General features: G+C 39.4%; 1 protein-coding gene across 1 annotated transcript in view; it reads left to right on the top strand.

The window, feature by feature from the left end:
* LOC117716227 (contactin-associated protein like 5-1) overlaps positions 1–21,753 on the top strand; it is a 688,126-nt gene that overhangs the window by 592,474 nt on the left and 73,899 nt on the right. The window contains exons 17-18 of the mRNA XM_034513191.2: positions 1,666–1,884; positions 13,155–13,394. Of these exons, the coding sequence (XP_034369082.1) occupies positions 1,666–1,884; positions 13,155–13,394 (459 nt within the window). The remainder of the gene's footprint in view (positions 1–1,665; positions 1,885–13,154; positions 13,395–21,753) is intronic.

The raw sequence follows: 21,753 nt of genomic DNA, 5'->3' as shown, positions 1-21,753 counted from the left end.
GGGGAAGAGATCTGCTCTCCTGAAATATCACCATAAGCTTCCCTGTACTCCTCCCTGGCTAGCCAGCCTCTAGCTGCCTCAGTGTGGCCTGATTCAGTGAAGAGCAATGGGTGCAGTGTCTTGGAACAACTGAGGCAACAGCAGAGGTGGAGGTGGAGGCAGCTGCAGTGAAGTCAGTGGAGGTGATTCCCCCTCCTTGCTCGCACTCTCCCCTTTTTCCCTGAACCCCTTGCATCTGGCCAGAACAGAGATCTCCTCGGAGAGCCTCCAGTACACAGGCCCACATACAACCATTACTTATAATCATCTACTTTGGTCCAGGGACAGTTTGAAGAATTTCATCTATATCAGAATGCAGATAACCTAATGATTAGCTATATTTTTATCCCCACTTTGCAGATAAGAAAACTGAAGTGTGATGTAAGAACTTCTTCAGGAAAGGGTAGCTCTATAGTTTATGTTGTAAATATCCTTTTTGTTGTTGATGTTGTTTTCAGGCACCAACTTATTGCTTATCTTTAAGGTTAGGACTCATGAGGCAGCAAAGCCTAGTCTGTCTTCAGTTACCTGGAGCCTTTGGGGAAATGGTCTCAGGTGATATTTGAGCTTGGAGATCTCTGATGTGGCAGTTTATTCCATGGTCAAATAGAAACCCACTTCTTCCATTAGGCTAAGAGGAAAAAACATAAAGTGTTAAGAAGGAGCCCAGGTCTGATATATGGAGGCTCCAGTTACTTAGGAGCCTATCTTTTCCTTAGCCTAAGTTTAAAACTAACTGTTCTCATTCTTTGTGCATAGAAAGTTATCATATGTCACTGGGTAATGACAAGAGTGACTTGTTTAGGAGCGTTCCTTCTAGTGACAGATATCAAATACTATTTGGAAAACTTTTTTTCTCATCTTTTTCTCATTGATAATTGAAGGTGATTGTGCCTTCCTTGGAGTTAAAGGTGAAAATGAGAAAGATTTGTATTTTGTGCTTTACATATCATCACTTCTAGCTCTGTTAATCCCTATGGGCACTAGCATTACCATCATTACCATAAGCACTATGACTGTCACCATCAGCACCATCTCCACCACCATCCTTTCCTACTTTGCTAAAATCATCATGATAGTTACTGTAATTATCATCAATATAATATTATCAGGACCTTAACATCACTACCACCACTATTCCCACCCACACCTTCAATTATATTGGCCACTCATCTTATTACTGATACAAAATTCCTGAAAAGAGAAACTAAAAAAAGAAGGGTTATTATTCTGACTCACAGTTTCAGGGTACAGTTCATCATAGTGGGAGAGGCATGCTGACAAGAGCTTGCAGGTTATGTTGCATAAGTAGTCAGAAAACAGAAAGTGAGGAAGGAATGCGACTATTCAACTCACTTTCCTTTTTGTACTGAGTTAAGGATTCCAGCCCATGGAATGTCATTACTCACTCACATTTAGGTGGTCTTCTCACCACAATGAAGCCAATCTAGTCCTTAGAATTTTATACTGCTGTTGGTGGTTCAGTGCTACAGGGAGTTGAGAAGTGTCATCTCCACATTAATGGAGACATATATTTCCTTTTATGCAACATTCTGAAGATTCTTGTACCTTCAACACACTGACAATGGCCTTCATGCTTTCATCCCTCTTTCTTTTTTGTTGCAGCTCCTTCTGAAGTCATATTTGCCATTGATGTTGGGAATGGCCCCACTGAACTCTTTGTCCAATCTCCTTCTCCTCTGAATGACAACCAATGGCATTACATCCTGGCTGAGAGAAACCTTAAGGAGACCTCACTGCAGGTGGACAACCTTCCACGGAGTGTGAGAGAGACCTCCGAAGGAGGCCATTTCCAACTTCAGCTGAATAACCAATTGTTTGTAGGTAGGAGATATGATAAATCATACATTATATTAAATACCTACAAAATGCCTTTCTGCTCTAGTTCAAGGACAATTCCTAGTATTTTACACATAGCAGACAATAAAAATATGGTGTTATTTTCACCATAAATTTAAATGTATAAATTGTTTTAGTCTATCTTTGTGGTAGTTGCAGTAAAGTTTATGCTACTCTTAAGCAAAGTTAGTTGCCATCTCACACTATTTAGTTACCATTTTTCCTGTGATTATTGTTTTCAATATGAAGTTTTATATTTTAGATCATTGTAATAGAAGTTTTCAGTGTAGGTATAGAGATTCCAATTCATCATTCTTCTCTGACTCCTGATAACTATTGTTAAAGATGTGATCAAAGAATTTGACTCAAATAATCAACTTCAGGTTTCAGTAGTAAACATTGGAAAATGTGTGGGCTGGTGCTGTTTCACCACATTACAAGCTAGAGTCACTTGAAAGAGAGAGTCTCAATTGAGAAAATACCCAGAAATGTTTGGTCAAAAGGTAAGGCTACAGAGGATTTTTTTTAATTAGTGATTGATGTTAGGGGATTGGAGATGTGAACTACCTTCAACTGAAGATGTACTGTGATTGCAGCCATTAAGCACCGTGACTGCTTTATGCAGTGCTTGTGGTCAAACCCAGTGCTTCGTGTATATGATGCAAATATTCTATTAAATGGGTTGTATTCCTAGCATGGACAATCTTGAAATATTGGGATATTTTGATATTCTACGAAAACACAACACTAAGTTTAGAGTTGCCTTGATTTTGCACAGAGCACAGCCTAGCCTCTGAGCAGATGCCTTTAGTTGCTCATTCTCTCAGTGAGACTCAGCACTAGCACCAGTATGTTCTCTGAAAAGAAAGTCGGTGATAGTATTAGGAATGGATAGAAGCAGAAGTTATGATCTGAACTTTTTCCTCCCTTTATTTTCCCATCTCCTCCTCTCTTCTCCCTCCCTCATTACCTCCATCAATAGTCATGGAAAGCTCATTCTATTCAGGCATCCTTCTCTGATACTGCGGTTGACAATATGACCTAAGAAAAGTAATTGCTTTTCATGGTACTCATGTGCAGTGTGTGTATATCATGTGTGTGCATGTGTATGAGCATGTTGGGAAGGGGTGTGTATGTGAGATATGGGCAGTATTTTAGATATTTTAGTCCAGGTCTGAAAATAAGGCCAATCTTTGCACTGTAATTTAGATAACAATAATTTGAAAAAATGAGATGCAGAACCTGTTAAACCAAAAAAAAAAAAAAAAAAAGCTTTAAATACAAGTGAGGGTTTTAAATTTTGATGTAGCATAATGCTATAAGAGCTAAGGGTGTACAGTTCTGCGTAACCCTTGAAGTTGGATGCTTAGACAGACCTGTACGTAAATTACAGATAAACCATGAGAGTTTTACATCTTCATCTGAAAGCTGGTAGCAAAATCCTGGCTTCCAGTCAGCTAGGATAAAGGGTCTTAATGTCCATGCTCACAGAGACAAACCTACTCCAACAAGGCCACACCTACTCCCACAGGGCCACACCTTTAAATAGTACCACTCCCTGGACCAAACAAATACAAACCATCACAGCAGTGTTTTACATATATGCCAAAACTAAGATTGAGTGATTTAAAACCTTCTTATGATTATGGGTCCTTTACTTAATTGATGATTAGAGAAAGTAATACAATTTACTACCAAAAAATTTAACTTAAAAAATTAATAAAAACTGTCTTAGTTCATTTAAACATTGTATTTTATTTTATATTATTTTGTTTTATTGGAGGAAGAGTATAACTCATCAACATTTAATAACTGTTTGGTGGCATCAGTTCAAGTATTTTTATAATTTTCATCAGTTATACTTTATTTGAAAATCTAGCCGGGCGGTGGTGGCAAACGCCTTTAATCCCAGCACTTGGGAGGCAGAGGCAGGCGGATTTCTGAGTTCAAGGCCAGCCTGGACTAGAGTGAGTTCCAGGACAGCCAGGGCTACACAGAGAAACCCTGTCTCGAAAAACCAAAAAAAAAAAAAAAAAAAAAAAAAAAAAAAAAAGAAAATCTAATTTATCTTCAGGCAGAACTTATGAATCTCTATGTCTGAAGGAGAATCCAAAGGACTGTTTTTTACAAGCTCATAGCTACCTGACTATCACAAGAAGAGATATTAGATGAACTTTGTACAACTTAACAGTGAAGAAAGGCGGCAGTGTTTTGTGTCAGATTTTTATCACCAGACATTTAAATTGATCATAGATGCAGTGAGTTGTGAAAGCATGTAGATTGGACTGGAAGAGACATCTTGTTAGAGTTATAGCCAAGGTGAGTCCAAGGAGCATGCCTACTTCTGTTATGCTTCCCTCTCAAGTGAAATTACTGTGCTTTATTGAGTTTGTCTAGCTGAAACTGAAAAGAGAAAAAACAGTGGTGGAGGTCATCATAGCCTGTCCTTTTTTATGTGTCACTGTTTAAAATTCTGCGAGAGGTAATTTTACAATTGTCATCTGCCCAAAAGCAACTAAAATTGCAACATGTTCATTTTTGTTCAATTCATCTGAGCAATGAATAGATGAATATTTTGCTTACTCATTACACTAATTTGCTGTTCAGTTGCTGTGATAAAATATCCCAACACAAACAACAGGGAAGAAAGGGCTTACTCAGTTTAAAATTCCAGGTTAGAGTTCATCAATAAGTAGAGGCAGGAACTTGAAGCAATTTCTCACATCTACCATAAAGAACGGAGCAAGAGTGAATACCTGAATGTTTACTCTCAGCCCACCTTCTCCTCTTTTATAGTGTCTAGGACCTACAACCTAAGAATTGTGCCACCTACTTTTATGTTAGATCCCCCCCACAAGGATTAACTTAATCAAGCTTACCTTCCCACACTTAGACAGGTGCACAGGCCAGCCTAATCTAATTAATCTCTCACTGAGACTCTTTTAATGGGTAACTCTATGTTGTTTCAAATTGGCCAAATTAACCAGCCCAAATGAAGAACTGTGTTTTCTCTCACTCAGAAATTTTAGGACACTAGATGCTTACTTTTGGTAGGCAGCAAAAATTGTCATTATTTGAGTGTGTGTTTTGATTGGACTATATTGAGTATGACATTGCTTAAGTACTGATATAGATGTACTTGTTCAGATACCTTTGGCTGTTGGAGGATTTTTAAATCAAAGAAGAGTGTCTTACAGCTATTTGGTCATTCAACCATGTTTTGTGTTCATGAGAGTTTTCTATTTACCAGGCACAAGCTGCATCTTATAAAATAAGATGTACCTTCTGGCACAATCTTGTTTCTTCAGTGTCATAGCTTTAAAAGTGCTGATTAATGAGCCATTGCTGATAGATTCCCAGAAAGCATCAAGAGGACAGAGAGTGATATCAAGAACATTCCTTGATAATTTTGTACATCATTACTGAGTCAAGGTCTCTTGTTGAACCCATGCTTTGGTTGGTGCAGTTAGCCTAATTTCCCCCTAGGGCATGTTGTTTTTGTCTGCTGAGTGATAGGCGTACATGTGGCTGTCATAACAAACCTCCCAGCTACTATGAGTGCTGGAGGTCTGAAATTCAGATTTCACCCTTATGCTGTGAATTAGTATTGTCAATGAGACGTTGGTAGAGAAGTAGCTGGCATAAGGATACTGTCATCTTTGCCACTGAATAGAAATAAAGTTCAAGACTGACAGGGCTCTACTTCCTATACGCCTCATCCCTGTGTGCATAGAGCAGCTCATTGGGAAAGTCTCCCACTTTCCCAGTTGTGTGCGGCATCCTTCCAGATATACTAGAGTTGTACAGTAAACACTTATGAAGATGAGTCTGTGAGTCTCATGTCTGCTGTTGCTTCCTTCTGTTTTTTTTTTTTTTTTCTTTTATGCAGGCACTTGAGAAAGCCTGTCACATTGTAACCCTAAACAGGATGCAGAGAGAGATGTATGTTAATCCTTATGTTCACCCCACATTTGTTTTCAGTCCAGGAAAGCAGCCAAAGGAAATTGTGACATTCACATTTAGTATGAATCTTCCCACCTCAATTCGCATCATCTAGAAACTCCCTTACACACGTCAGAGGAGTGTCTCCTATGGAATTCTAGATTTGTCAAATTAACAATTAAAATTTTCTATGACAGACATTAAGCTTCTATAGGCTATTTACTGCCTTGGCACAAAGTAACTCACATAGTGAATAAATTGCAGACTATTCAAAGGTAGAAGAAAAGAGAAGAGGGAAGGAAGAAGTAGGGCAAAGGAAGAATATGAGAGGGAGAAAGAAGTACAATGAGATGCAACACAGCAATAGAAAAACCATTGATGTACTAATTTTTGTTAAATCAGAACCATATTTATCCCATTGATGGTGGCCTCATGGGAGCTAAAGGAGACCGTAGGAACTGGAGACTCCTGGGCTTCTCCAAGGATACAGACATAAAGCCCATTCTCTAGAGACAATGCACATTTGTCAGCTGTTTCATCTTTATAAGCTAGGAGAAGGTGAGTTGAGAATAAACATGCAGGTATTCATTCTTTCTCTGTTCTCACTGTAGGTGTGAGGAGTTGCTTCAAGTTCTAGCCTCTAATTTATCCACTGATAGATTCTACCCTGGAACTGTAAATGGGATAAGCACCTTCTTCCCTGTTGCTTTTGCTGGGATATTTTTATCACAGATAATGAACAGGAACTAAGGGAAATGACTAAAAAAAAACAACAAAGCAAAGAAACATTTACTATCTTCCTTATTCATTCATTAATTAATTCATTCATTTGTTGATCAAATGAATTAAACAAAAATGGCAATATTGGGACTCCAATCGCATTTCAACAAATGACACTTGCAAATGTACCTGTCATTGAACACTAAACTGGAGACATAAAGCAACAGTCAAAGATGACTTCCACCAGCCTTTTTTTCCCAATAAAGCACAGTAACTTCTAATGTGAGACTCACTCAAGAGAGAAGCATAAGAGAAGTGGGCATGATCCTTAGACTAACCTTGGCTACAGCTTTATCAGGATGTCAATTTCAGTCCCATCCACATCCTTGCACAACTCATTGTGTTGGTGATCAATTTAAATATCTGGTGATAAAAATTAGGCTTGAAATGAAGGCAGTACCTTTCAGGAGTTGATTTATACTCAATCCAAGGAAGCACTATCCTAATGAATTCACTCTATACCTATACCAAATTAGATATGCCTTACCAAGTTACCTCTAGCTACACCATCAAACCAGTGGTCTTTGTTGTCAAGAAGATTGATGTCAGGAGCCAAAAGAATAATGAATGAGTGTATATGTCTTAGAATAGGAAATTGTGTCAGAGAGAAGCAGAAGAAGGTCGATTCTTTTTGTTGTGGTATTAACCTAAATTATTTAGAATAATGGCTCTGCTCTTAGGAGTAGGAGTCCTATGTAATATTGCCAGTCATCAGATGTTATTTCACCCCTGCACTTTCATGTAAAGTTTGTCTGACTCCTGACCATAGCCAAGATGATCTTTCTGAAATCGTTTTCCACACTTTGTGGACTAAAGGGTAGCAACACCACTTTCTGGTCCATTGAGAATGCTATGAACTTGGAAAGTCTAGTATATCACAAGCATGCTTGAAATGGCTATACTTAAAAATAATGGAATTATTGAATCTCAAGGAACTCTCGGATCAAGATTGAGACTTTAAAGAAAGGCTGCAAACTACTCTATGAATAAAGCTGTTTTTCATTCTTCCAACTCTATAGTAAACAGTTTTGTAAATTTTTCCTGGAAGACATAAACAACTAACTTGTCTATTTATCCTATACAGGGCAAAAACAACAAAGCAAAGAAACAATATTCCTCAACTCTCTTATTGAGACAGAAAGTTTACTGTTTTTTTATATGACTATAGATGAGGCATGTTCACAGCAACATGGGGGCTCAGGTGGCTGTCTCACTGACAGCTCACTCTGGCCTAGAAGATGATTTTAAAAAGCTGCTTTGCTCAGGTCCCTGAACTGCTTACACACATCTTGGGGGTGGAGAGTGAGGGATAAAGGATATTCTGTTTGAATAATTGTTATAATAGTCATAACTTTTGGCTGGAGCTTATGAATACTTTGTGAATAGTGCAATTTTGTTTACGTCACTGGTCCTAAAATGCCTCTCTAAAAAGGAATATTATAATTTGGAAAAATAGCTACCAACAGCTGAACATATTCAAAGTAAATATTCAAAGTAACAAATAAGAAAATATATTACTATGATAGCAGAAAGATGTATGTACAGAGTCGGCAAATCTGAATGGGTCCAGGAAAAAAAGGCACCAAGAAAGCAAGCACACTGCTATCTGATTTGTCAATGAAGGACACACTGGAATTTTGCAACTATTCATTCCTTTTTAAAAATTGGCAACATGGTGATAGAAAATTGGCTCATCAGATGCAGGCACTTGCAGCCAAGACAAACAACCTGAGCTGAATTCTCAAAACCCACAGAGTAAAAGGAAAAAACTGACTTTTACAAATTATCCTCTAACACTATGTATACACGTGTCTCTCTGTGTGCATGTACATGGATTTCTACGTTGTTTTTGTGTTGTCTCTGTGTGTGTATGTGCATGTATGTATGTACATGTGTTTGTATTACCTCTCTCAGCTTGTACATGTATGTATGCATCTATACTTGTGATTTCTTTGTGTATACATATACATACACATGTAGTTGTGTGTTTAGGTATGGCCTAGTTTATTTGTTTCTGTATCTGTGTACATACAAGGAAGTGCACATGTGTGTATGTTAGTGTGATGGTGTATATCCTTATACAATTATCCAACATTTAAGCTAATCTGAATATTCTTCACAATAAAATTCTATAGATTTTTCCTCTTTATAAAAGTAAAGAGACAGGTAAAAGTATAGCTTTAATTTACTGTATGAGGTAATACACAATACCTCATGCCATTGTGCTGTGAAAATAAAATTTGAAAGCAGCATTGAAACATTCATGGTCAGCAAAGACCACCAACAATTTGTTAAATTTATTCATAATAAAATATTAAGTCCCTACAGGGGCAGGGTGACCAAAAATAAAGGCATGCAAGGGCGTGCCCAGACAAGTCCAAACAAGCCCAAGTGAGTAATGGGCTATCTGGTGTTTACCTTTCTCTCCCTCCCTTTCTGGAAGGTCCTAGGTGCTGCAAGTTCTGCCAGTTCTGCAAGTTGCTGATGTTTGAAATATCCAATCATGTGTAGCCGCGTGAAAGTGCATATGTAACCATGCCAAATTTTCCCGCTCTCCCCAACCCCTACCCATAAATATCCCAAGTTTCCTGGGTCCGGGGCCGGAATCTCTATCTCCTGCGTGAGATATGTTCCGGCCCGAGGGCCCTCATCATTAAACCTCCTCTGCAATTGCATCAAGATGGTTTCTCGTGTGTCTTTGGGTTCATGCAGGTTTGGACTTGGGTGAGGGTCCCCGTTTGGGGGTTTTTCAGTGCTCTGTCAGCATCTGACAGGACATGAGGTTCTTGTCTAGGGAAAAATGTATGTCTCTACATTGAAAAGTTCATTTTTACCAGAGAAATTCCCTCCAGCCACACTTCCCTCATGTATAAACTTGTTGACTAAGCCACACAAACCTGAATGTGCAGTAGATCTCACATTCTTCACCTCTGCTAGGAGAAAAAATTACACTAACAAGATGTAGGAAGAGTTATTCAAATCCAAAAAGCAGGGTGACTACAGAGGAAAAGAAACAGAGCCAAGTGTTAGACTCCACAAACCCTCCCCTTTTTGCACATAACCCCCAGGAAAACAAAAACAATGTGGCTTCCTTTATGATTGGCTTATATATGTGCAATTGATGTATCTTTTGGCTAAAGGACACTTACAGGAATTGACACAAACAAGACAATGCAATTGAAGTTTGCTTTCTTAGCCTGAATTCTTATCAAAATCAAAAACAATTTCAAGTTTTGTAATTATTTCAGAGTAAGAGATTTATCTTGTCCCTCAGGGATATTCTTTTTTATTCTTTGAACATGAACCGTCTGTTTTATTTGTGTATACTGGTTTGGTAAGCACACACGGTAAACTGGTGTCTTAGATCTTTTTTATTGATTGCCCTGATAAGACACCATGACCACAAAATGAAAATGCTCAATTTGTGCTCACAGTTGTGGAAAGCTAGAGTCCATGATCATCGTGGTAGGAAGCCTGGCAACAGCAAGACGTGTTGCCCCAAAGCAATAGCCATCCTTATCCTTATGCGTTGACATGAAGCATGAGGCCGAGAGCTATGTGACTTTTGAGACCTCAGAGGCAGACTCAAGTGACACACCTTCTCCAACAAGATCATGCCTTCTAATTCTTCTTAAAGTGTTCTACCAACTGGGGAATGAGTATGCAAACTTACACTTAAGGAAGCTATTTTCATTTGAACCACCATACCTGAGATGGATTAAGGAAGACATATTTCTAACCATCATGCTGTTTCTAACTTATCTACGCTGTTTGTCATTTTCTCATGGCACACGTTTACTCTATCATACTTTCATGTTACAGATTCCCCCTTCTTGCACATGCTTGTGTCTGTGTGTGTGTGCACATGTTCATGCATGAGATCATATCTGAGAACAGTCCTTACACACTTCCAATTTGTTTAAGACAATGTTCCTTATTGGCTTTTTCTTGTAGGCCAAGCTACCTGGCCTGTGAGCTTCCAGAGATTTTTCTGTCTCCACCACACATCTCAAATTACTAGGATCATTGGCATGCACCACTTGACGTAGGTTTTTCATCATTTCTGAGGATCAAACTCAGGTCCTCATGGTTGCAAAGCAAGAATGCTACTGAGGGACCTATTTCACCAACACCAATTTATGCCTTTATTTTCCTTGATGACATACTTTTTGTCTAAGAGAGCAAAATTTGTATGCCTATTTTATCTACCTTTTTAAGTACAAACGCAGATCGAGTTATGTTCTGTACCAGTGGTTCTCAATCTTCCTAATGCTGCTGCTTTAATACAGTTCCTCATGTTGGGCTGACCCCCAACCTTTAAATTTTACTCAGTGCTACTTCATCTTTATAACTGTAATTTTGCTACTTTTGTGAATTGTGAATATCTAATATGCAGGATATCTGCTATGGGGACCTGTGAAAGGTAGGTTCACCCCCAAAGGGGTCATTTTTCACAGTTTGAGAACTGCTTTTGTATACTAAAACATAATAGAGTTGTAGCATAGGGTGTTAAAGAGGAATGAGTCTAAGTTAGGACAGCCAGGAGATGCAGAAAATAATTGATTTGTGGTTTATGCCCTCAGAATTTCTCCTGCTCCTTCTTTTCCTCCCTCTTTTTTCCTCCTTCTACCTCTTCCTTTTTTCCCATTAATACATTTGTCAGAAGTCAAGGGTTTGTACATAGTCTCCACTCATCTATGATATGACCTAGAGCTCAAAGGTTGAACACCGAGTACCTGTTTTCTAAATCCAGAATGAGCCTCTGCCTCTTCTGGGATGTCTCAGAATTCTCAGCACCAAACATATATAAGCTAACGGGATTTAGCTGTGCTTCTTGTCTCTTGGCACACATACTTTCTTATATTAGGGAAGTGCTGGGGTTTTTATGTGAACAGAATAATGAGAAAATTTCAATCCACTCAATGCTTCAGGGATAGTATTAAAAGCTCTTCTGATCCTTTCAGATGCCTCAGCTGAGAGTTATGTTACAGGTCAAGTCTGAATGGGAGTTGAGAAATGCTATCTGCTAAATAGAATTTTATGGATTAAACACTAGGATCAATAAACAGATAATGCAAGTACTGATTCTTGCCAGTAGGTGAAGACTCAAGAGAAGGCCCAGAGGACAGTAGTAACTGAACACACACTTATTTCATGATCTACAATAAGTTTTACTAGAAACACATGGAATAATAGATGCGGTAGCTTAAACATAAGCAATTCAATTGTCAATAGGGCTAACAGCTGAGTGATATGGAGTTGAATGCCAACACACGTCTTTCCCTCTCCCAGTGCATAGTCCTAGGATGTATAGTAGTGCATTTGGTGTAGGACTTATCCATGTCTCCTGGAAAATCTATATCAAATGTTTCCTTTTTGTTGGTTGGACCAAAGAATTCTGCACACTCATTTCTGAAGCTGTCAGGATTTTGTGGCCTTGATGCTATTACTTTCATTAGGAGGCTCATCTGAAGGGTAATTTCATTTATGCCTAAGGAAAAGGAAAGATGTTACAGTTTTGTCTCTGTGGTTCACTGAGAAGCTCTCATCGAAATTTGCCAGAAAGGATAACCTGACTCTATCTCTTTTATTTCAGGTGAAAGACACTATAAGCCACATAAAATCCCATATTTTATTTATGTTCAGAGACCATGGTTGTGTGAAGTTTGATTCTTAACCATTTTAAGAAGAGCTATGTTTCCCTCTCAGTTTCTGCCTCTCTCTCGAGGCAATTATTTTTAAAACTGGATCTTATGCATTTAAAACTGACCTTGAACATGCTGTGTAGCCAAAGATTACCTTCACCTTTAATTCTCCTAACCTCACATCTTGAATGCTCAGACTATTATTGTATAGTGGCAGGTATTGTTTATTCAATGGTACAGGGGACTGAACTCAGGGATTTATGTACGCCATGCAACAACTCTACAAACTGAATCACATTGCTGGCCCTGACTTTCAGAGAAACTTTATTTTTCTCACTGGGAGCTTAAGAACTTAAGAAACATTTACCTGAGCTGACAGTAGCACTACATCTAAGAGTCACCACAAAGATGTTATTCCTGTGTAATAAGATGTTACAGGTGCAGATGAAATTTTCCTTCGGATGAGCTTCCTTAGGAAAGTAATAGCATCAAGACCACAAAATTCTGACAGGCCCAGAAATGAGTGTGAGTAGCTATTAGATCCAAAGTACAAAAAGGAAGCATCTTCTTCTTATAGATTTTCAAAGAGACAGGGATAAGTCTTACACCAAAAACCCTACTCTACATGCATCTCTATCATCAGCATCAAGGATATCTAATCTCTTGGCAGTACAGAAGGGGCATCCCTTGTTTGCAGCTAAAAATTGAAGAGGAAAAGCTGTGACCTCGGTAGAGTCTCTTATTGTGTCCAGGGAGAGAGTCCACAGCCTGATTTCCTAGGAGGGGGAGGGGGGAGGGGTGCAGACAGAAACTCTGTGATCTATCAGTTGCATTTGTGTATTACAGCTATGACACATTTCATGTTTTGCCTTTATTTCACACCATTAGGAGGAACATCATCAAGGCAAAAAGGCTTTCTTGGGTGCATCCGTGCTCTACAATTGAATGGGCAGAAAATAGATCTGGAAGAGAGAGCAAAGGTTACATCTGGAGTCAAACCTGGCTGTCCAGGTCACTGCAGCAGCTATGGAAACAACTGCCACAATGGGGGGGAGTGTGTGGAGAAGCATAGTGGCTACTCCTGTGACTGTACCAACTCACCATATGAAGGACCTTTCTGCCAGAAAGGTAAGATAGATATACATGCCACTAGTGTATGTGGTTTTGTAGCATCCAAATACCATAGCCAATGATCCTGTGCTCTTAGGCAATCCAGACCATTGCTATTGTAGGCAATGTCCTACTATCTACATGCCATGTTTTAGCCAACGGTACCTATGCCTTCAGGCATGCTATACCATTTCTCCTATGTGTGAAAGTGTAGTACCCACATGGCATTTTCAAAACAATATTCTTCGTGCCTTCAAGTAGTACCTATACATATACTTTATATTCTCAGACAGTTTTCCTATGTGTAGACTCTATTTAGCTCATCAGTGTAGTCATTTCCACACATTGGGCTGTGTACTTGCTGGCAGTGCAGTTGTGCTTAGTAATAATTGAAAATGGGCATATATTCTGGGATGAATGATCAGGTGACTACTAGAAGCGGACCATCTACTTGTGTTTAGTGGCATACTAACATTTCTAGTTACAGTACTTTAATTACAAAATGTATTAAAGAATCACAGTGTTGAATACAGAAGGTATAGAAACACTTGAGCCATTTTTTGAATACATGTCTCTGAGTAAAGCAAAAGATTTTTCCACTATAACCCTGCATAGTGTTTTCTAACATTGCTTTTACTTTCCAAAATCCAGCTTGCAGAAGACCCAATGTAAACAATATTCAACAACAGTATTTAATATTAAAATGAAATATTTCATTAATTTAATTTAACTTTTTTTACTTATTCAATTTACAACCCACTCACTGCCCCCTTCCTGGTAACCCTCTCCCACAACTCTTCCCCCATCTCCTCTCCTTATCCTTTGAGATGATGGGGATCCCTTGGTTCCTCCACATACAAGTGTGTGGGGCACTTCAAGTCTTTGCAAGGTTATGCTCTTCCTCTTCCATTGGGGCCAGACTAGGCAGCCCAGCAAGTAGAACAAATTCAGTGTGTTGGCAATAGCTTTTGGGACAGTCCCCCCTCCAGTTGTTCAGGACCCACGTGAAGGTCACGTGGCATCTCTATCTGCTCCATATAAGTGGCGAGGCCTTGGTCCAACTGATGTATGTTCTTTGGTTGGTGGTTCAGACTCTGAGAACCCCAAGGGTCCATCCAGGCTAGTGACTTTTGTTCTTCCTGTGGAGTGCCTATCTCCATTGGGTCCAACAATCCTTCCTCCTATTCTTCTATAAGGGTTCCCAAGCTCCATGCACTGTTTGGCTATGGGTGTCTGCAATATATCTGAGTCAGGTGCTGGTTGGAGCCTCTAAGAGGACAACATGCTCCTTTCTGAAAGCATTACAAAGTATCATTAACAATGTTAGGGATTGGTGCTTGCTCATGAGATGGGTCTCAATTTGGGAAGGTAATTGGTTGTCTCAATCTCTGCTCCCTCCCCTGTGCCTGCATTAATTGTGGACAGGATAAAGTTTGGATTGACAGTTTTGTGTGTGTGTCTTTCCACTGGGATTCCTGCCTGGCTACAAGAAGTAGCATTTTTTGGTTCTATATCCCCAGTGTAGTGAGTTACAGCTAGGTTTACCCCCATGGATTCTTGGACTCCTCCCTTATCCCAGGTCTCTGTCTCATTCTGGAGATGCCTCCTACCTTCTCACCCCTGTCAGTTGCATACCTCCTTTCATTTTCCTGGCCATCTAGCCATCTCTCCTGTCCTTTCCCACACTAGATCCTGAATCCTCCATTCCCCTCCCCATACCTTCTCCCTCCCAATCCTCTTCTTCCATCTTTCTCGTATGACTATTTTATTCCTCCTCCTAAGTGAAATTCAAGCTTCTTCACTTGGATCTTCCCTCTTGTTTTGCTTCTTTGAGTCTGTGGAGTATAACAAGGTATCTGTGTTTTATGGCTAATATCTACTTAAAATGAATTATGTTGACAGGTACAAGACACAGCAATTCCACAAGATTCTTGCCAATTCATTAAGGCACACTGTTTGGCCGTGTGTGTGTGTGTGTGTGTGTGTGTGTGTGTGTGTGTGTGTGTATGTATTTGTCTGGACTCCAAAGGCCAAAATTGGAATAGATTCCTCAGGCAACATTTACCCTGTATTTAGAATCTTTCCCTGGTGTAGTCTCTGTTATGGAATAGACTAGCTGGGCAACCAGCTACAGATAATTGCTAGACTCTGCTTCTCCTACACTGAGATTGTAGTCTCAACAATATTTTTAACTTAATAGGATTAGAGAATCATACCTTAAGCAGTTCAATGAGGCCATCTCTTTAGTCTTTAAACATAATTTCCAAGCTCTTCCATCAAGCAGTAGTTCATTTAGTCTAACTCAGTCTCAAAGTTACAGAAAAAAAATAAGTACTCAGTATTTCCCTTGAAGAACCTGTAATCTAACTTCTCCCTTCACTCATTCTGACATTCTCTTCACCTGGTTTGAATTATGTGCTTCTTATTCCTATGGAGATTGGGGTACAAATCCTTTGGAAAAGAAAACATTGGAAAAATCTTTAAAATCAACAGTGAATTAAAACATGAATGCATCTGAACTTCGAGTAAATAAAATAGGAAACATCCCAATAACACTTCACTGAGGACATAAGTTGACAAATTTTCTATTTTATTTACATATTTTGTTGGAAGATTGCAAATACTACAGCACACACATTGAGGTTAAAGGAAAAGTTGTGGTAGTTGACCTTCCCATTCTGCTATGTGGGTCCATGGATCAAACTCAGGTCCCTGGGTGTGATAAGTAGCACGTTTACCCACTGAATCATATTGCTAGCAAATAAGAGTACATGAATTCGTAGTAGGTTCAGTTGCTTGCGCATAACCCGTAGAAGGTCTAACTAGTCAGTATTCCAATCTGGATGTTGGAAGGGCTGGAGAAGCCACATCCCTAGCTAAGGATCTATTGATAGTTGATACCTAATAGTTCAAAGAAGAGCCAGTTTCTTTAAGAGTGTGACCACTGACAGGTTGCCTATTCTCCCTTAGATGGCTATACATGAATGCAATAAAGCCAACACTAAGTAGGCTCAGTTTGTGATAGATAGATAAATAAATAAAGGAAAAAGAAAGAAAAACAAGTGGAAAGAAATATAGAAAGAGAAAGAAAGAAAGACAGAAAGAAAGAAAGAATGAACAAATGAACGAACAAAAGAAAGAAAGAAAGAAAGAAAGAAACAAAGAAACAAAGTGAAAATGAAGTTAGAAGGAAATACAAGTCAGAAAAATAGGAGTTGGAAGGGGTGTAATCAAAATTAATTTTATATCTATATATATTTGCCTTCTGCTGCTATGCAGGGAAGCAGGGGTTTATTTGGTTTACAGGTCATAATGTATGACAGTGTATCTTAGGGGAAAACAATTCAGGAATTCAATGCAGGAGAGAACGTAAAGTCTATTTCAGGAATCTTGCTTTATAGGCTTGCACCTCTTGGCTTGCTCTCCTCATTTCTTTGCACAACCCAGGGCCTCTTGCCTAGATGTTGCCCCCAGTGGGCCTAGCTTGTTTCACTTCTCTGGCTCTGCAATTGGTAATACAGGTAGCTCCTCTACTAGCCTCAGGCCAGCTCTGCCCCATCACTGCTTCTTACCTTGGCTGATGTGCCAAAATTCTAGAATCTCTAAAAGGATGAAGTCTCTACCATAGTCAAAGACTTCCTGGACTCTCTTTTGTGACTGTGACACAACCATTGTTAGCATTTTGTCTGAGCTCCGCCCCACAGTTTCCTGGCAAGAGCCAGGTATGCCTGACTCAAGGCTGCTTACCCCTTCCACTCTCTCTTGCCCCTTTCCCATTCTCTCCCCATTCCCATTCCATTCTCCTCTCTCTCCAGGAGCTCATGGCCAACCTATAGTCTCTATACTTACTCTCTCTCTCTCTCTCTCTCTCTCTCTCTCTCTCTCTCTCTCTCTCTCTCCCTTTCTCTGCTTCTACTACCCTCTTGACTTTTCTACCCATGCCCTGAATAAACACTACTCTATACTATACCACTGTGTGGCTGGTCCCTTGGGGGAAAGGATGCCTTAGCATGGGCCTGTGGGGGCACCACTATATATCCACTAAAACATATTCCTTCTCTATCTTTTTACAAACACATCAACCACAAGCTGCCCAACTTTACCTTCTCCCAATAATCTCTCCAGTGCTAGAGTTTCTACTGTACCTGAGGTTATATCTTCAACAATGGCCTCTCATGATGCGATACTTCAGTTTGTCTCTGTGAACCTTTCATTACTGCAGTTTCATACCACTAAAATCAATAGTGTCTGGAAGATTCTTATACATTATCAAGCTTGCTGCCAGCTAGAAATGTAGCTTTGGCCTCTCTGGCTCATGGCTTGGTGTGCTAAAACTGAGTAAACATTTCCCCAAAAAAGATTTGCCTCAGTGATACAGGTCTTTTATTAGTCACAGCTAGTCTCTAAGTTCCAACTTACTGGCATCTGTTATTTCAGAGAAACACAAGTTTTACCTCCAGAGATTGTTACTACAAAATATGACATGAAAAATCCTGAGAGAATCTATTTTTCCATTACAGACTTAACAAGGCAGGCCTCCATCTTCTGCTTACCTTTTATTATCATGTTTCAGATTCATGTAGATAACCCAGTAGGCTCTGAGCAGACAATGGCTTTTCCAAAACAAAGTGTCAAATGCAGTCCACAATCCTTCCCAAAAGAACATGTTCAGGTCTATCCAAGCATTTATTCTATAAACTTACTTGCAGTTTCTATTTCAATGTACTCTCTTTTGCTATGATAAATACTATGACAAGAAGAACTAAAGAGAGAAAATGGCTTATTTGGCTTAGACGTAACAGTCTTTCATCAGAAGATAAGGCAGTGAGCCCAGTCAATAAAATGTAGGCAGGAGCTGTAGCAGAGACAATGAAGACATGCATTCTGACTTGCTGGCTATGACATGCTGGACATGATTTCTTCAATAATCTAGGACCATTTGCCCAAGGATGGCACTGCCAAGAGTAGGCTGGGACCTCCTATATCAATCATTAACAAAAGTTTCCCATAGACTTGCCTACAGGACAATCTGATGGAGGCATTTCTCGATTGAAGATTCATCTTCAAGGTAATAAAAAACTAACCAAGACATAATATATGACATTCTTAAAGAATAACAAAATATATTTTAACCTAATTTGAAGACAAAAGTGCTCTCAGTTTTCACAAGGAGAAATCTCTGGTATCAATGTCTGAGAAGTTGGAGTACAATCTTGAGTGTTCCCATCATTATAAGAAGCACATGCAGATGCAGAGGAACAGACATGACACTAAGGTATACAAACAGTATACTGTAACATCTATGACAAAATCTTCTAATGGTGGAGAGATTTGGACAGTGGCTCTACCTGCATTTCTCAAGGGACATTATTCAACATCCCTTAGACAATCCTTTAAGTTCAGCCTCAATGTTACAGGTTCTTTTTTCTGCAACATTTCTGTTCATTCTGACAATAGCACCATAACTGTGAAAATATACTCTTTCCCATTTTGATCCATAAGTTAAATAAACAGATGTGTTCTTCATAGCCTCTTAAGGACCCTACATACTCCTCTGTATTTCTACCTCTATATTCAAATTAAATGATCCCTCACATAAGCAATGGATGTAAGATGTCCTTCTTAATCTTATACTTGTCTTCACAACTGGCTCAGGGAAAAGTGATGTAAAACTAAAAAGGAGAACCATGTGCCAAGAGAGATTCCTTGAGCACAGGGTGCTCTCTGCTGGACTTCTCTTTTTTGCTTCATATTGCAGCATTCTTTATGTCAGGGATGAGGTTTTTAAACATGTGGAATATCAAGAATAAAATTAAGCACATGTCCTCCTTCACCAGTTCTGGACCAAGTTACCAACTTTTTATTCCTTGTCTGGGCATATGATTTCAGGCAACAGCCTTATTTCTGTTGATTTGAAGTTCATGGAGGATGACATGGCACCTCATCATGGATCAATGTGACAAAGAAAAATTTATTTTTTAATAATATGAAGCAGAAGTGAGACGGGGGTGTGGAGATCCCAAATTCCCCTTCAAAGTCCTGCTACCAAAGGCTCAGCTGCATTCCACAAGGCTCTACTTTCTAAGATTGTTTGTAAAGACTGATTTTTATTTTTATGTGTATCATTGTGTAAACTCATGCCGAGTGTGAGGGAGCCAAAGGAGGCCAGAAGAGAGCATCAGATTCCTTGAAACTAGGGATACAAGTGGTTTTTGCTCCCTGAAAATGGGTGCTAAGAACAAAACTGAAGTGCTCTCCAGCAGGAAGACACACTGTTCAGCCTGGGTGATGCTCAGTCACTTTCAGGGGTGGCACCTTTGATTTGTTTGGTGTACTGGTTTGCTTTAGGGCACAGTCTTGCTTGTGATTCTGATTTCATTCTAAAAAAAAAGATAGAAATATCCTTCTACTTATGTAGGTTTTTTGAGTTTTATGGTTAAAAACTGTTTTTATTGTTAGTCTTTTAGTTAGATATAAATTTAAATTCAAAGTCTTGTTCCCCCCTCCCCCTTCATTAATATGTATACTGTCACAGGTTGGATCAACAGAGCTCCCTCATGAAAGCCGAAAATGAGGCTATCTGGTGGGAAAAGCAGGACTTTTATATGTATTTGGAAGAGAGTGGGGATTTATCTATATTTTGCATATGCGAGAGAACATGCAGCACTTGTCTTTCTGAACCTTGCTTATTGCTTATAAACTTTTAAGCTATTGATGTGCAATTGCATGCATTTATCTGAGACTCTCTTAGTTTTGATCTTTAGAGTGAAATGTGCTCCCAGGATATTCTTCTGTCCTGTGATCTTTTGCAGAATTTTAGATACATTTTCTCTGGTACAATTAGTTTGCATTTTTCTGTCCTCCTCCTTATGACACTGATATATGGGGAGGTTTCTGGCCCAGATTACATCTTCTGTATACTGGTTAGAGAGCCTGCGTTCTCTGGGGTCTAGGGCAAAAAAGGACATGAGGAGTCCAATTTCTAGGGCTATACACCATGCTGTTTTGTCTGCCTTGTTGCTGAGAAGAGGGAGGGTGCAGAAGGAGATACATCATCTGGAATCTCTTCCTTTGTATCCTAGGTCTTTTTGCTAGTCAATGCAAGAACTTCTAGGTGTTGTCTAGGGAGTAAAGGTTTACACAAATTCAACCTTTCCTCTCTCTCAGGCAGAAATGTGAAACAAACAGAAAGTGGCACTCATACACACAAAAAATAAATTCATCTTTTCTTCTCAGTCACAAAGAGACAAAAGTAATTAGATTGGTGGTGTGCCTTTTGGCTCTCAGAGCCCACATCTACCTTTGATCAGGGCTTAGAACATTTCCTGGCCCAGTGTGGCCTCGGTCCCCCTCTATGTCTATCTTATCTGCATCCTGACAATGGATACATACTCAAACTCTTTTTTCAGAACCAGATTTACAGATGTTACACCACTCAGAATTTACGAACAGAGCCCTCGCTGCCACACAGACACTAGGTATACAAACCTATGACAGAGACTAGGGTGCTGTGCAGAATCAAACTGCTGCACTTTTCAGACCACATGGACAGATTTAACATGCAGAAAGACTGAAAATTCCTAACATGGACAGATTTACCTTACAAACAGGAAACAAAATGTGTATTGTAGCATTACAAACACACAAATAGACAGACCTAGACTGGATTTGTTGGCATCAAAACCATCTAGATTGGTACTCTTGAAAGCTATTCAGATCTGCCCAGCCAGCAAATCAAAATGTTCTAACAAGGAGCTGACCTGATGCAATCACACCAGAGACTTTATTACAAGCTCAAGCTTAGTCTTAGGCCTACCCACACGATGGATCTGATGAAGAAAAGCCCCAAACACTCATGTCGTCTAGATTTTATAGGAAATTCTAAGGGAGAAGTGAGTGTTTCTAGCCTGGCAAGCATCTAATTGGAGGGCTACGGTGGGCGGGTGGCCTTTAGCATAATTGGCTGGTGCTGGGAGCCAAACCATAAACTTAACTTTTACTTTCCTCCTGATTGGTGGTTGTAAGGCAGGGGTGGGCTTGTAACCCAGAGGTGCAGATTTGTTGGTGAATAACTAGGAAATTTGACAAATATAAACATTGCTGGGCATTCTTCTTCAGTGCTTTACAAACACTCACAGAATCAGATGATAATACAGGAAGAGGGTTGGGTGTAATGATTAACTGCCCCAGCCATATGTGTAATTAAAGAGAATGTTACAATGGGCTTGGGAAATGAGTCTGTCAGCAAATTGCTTCCCATACAAGCATGAGAGTCTGAGTGTGGATTCTCAGAACCAACTTAGAAAACTAGATGTCCCTGTAGGAAGTGAGAAAGTTAGAGTCCTGAGGTAAGTGACCAGTCTAACCAGTAAGGAAG

Source organism: Arvicanthis niloticus, chromosome 10 (genome assembly GCF_011762505.2).
Source record: "Arvicanthis niloticus isolate mArvNil1 chromosome 10, mArvNil1.pat.X, whole genome shotgun sequence".
Classification (NCBI taxonomy): Eukaryota; Metazoa; Chordata; class Mammalia; order Rodentia; family Muridae; genus Arvicanthis; species Arvicanthis niloticus.
The sequence above is the reverse complement of the archived record's forward strand: the minus strand, read 5'-3'. Positions and strand labels throughout refer to the sequence as shown.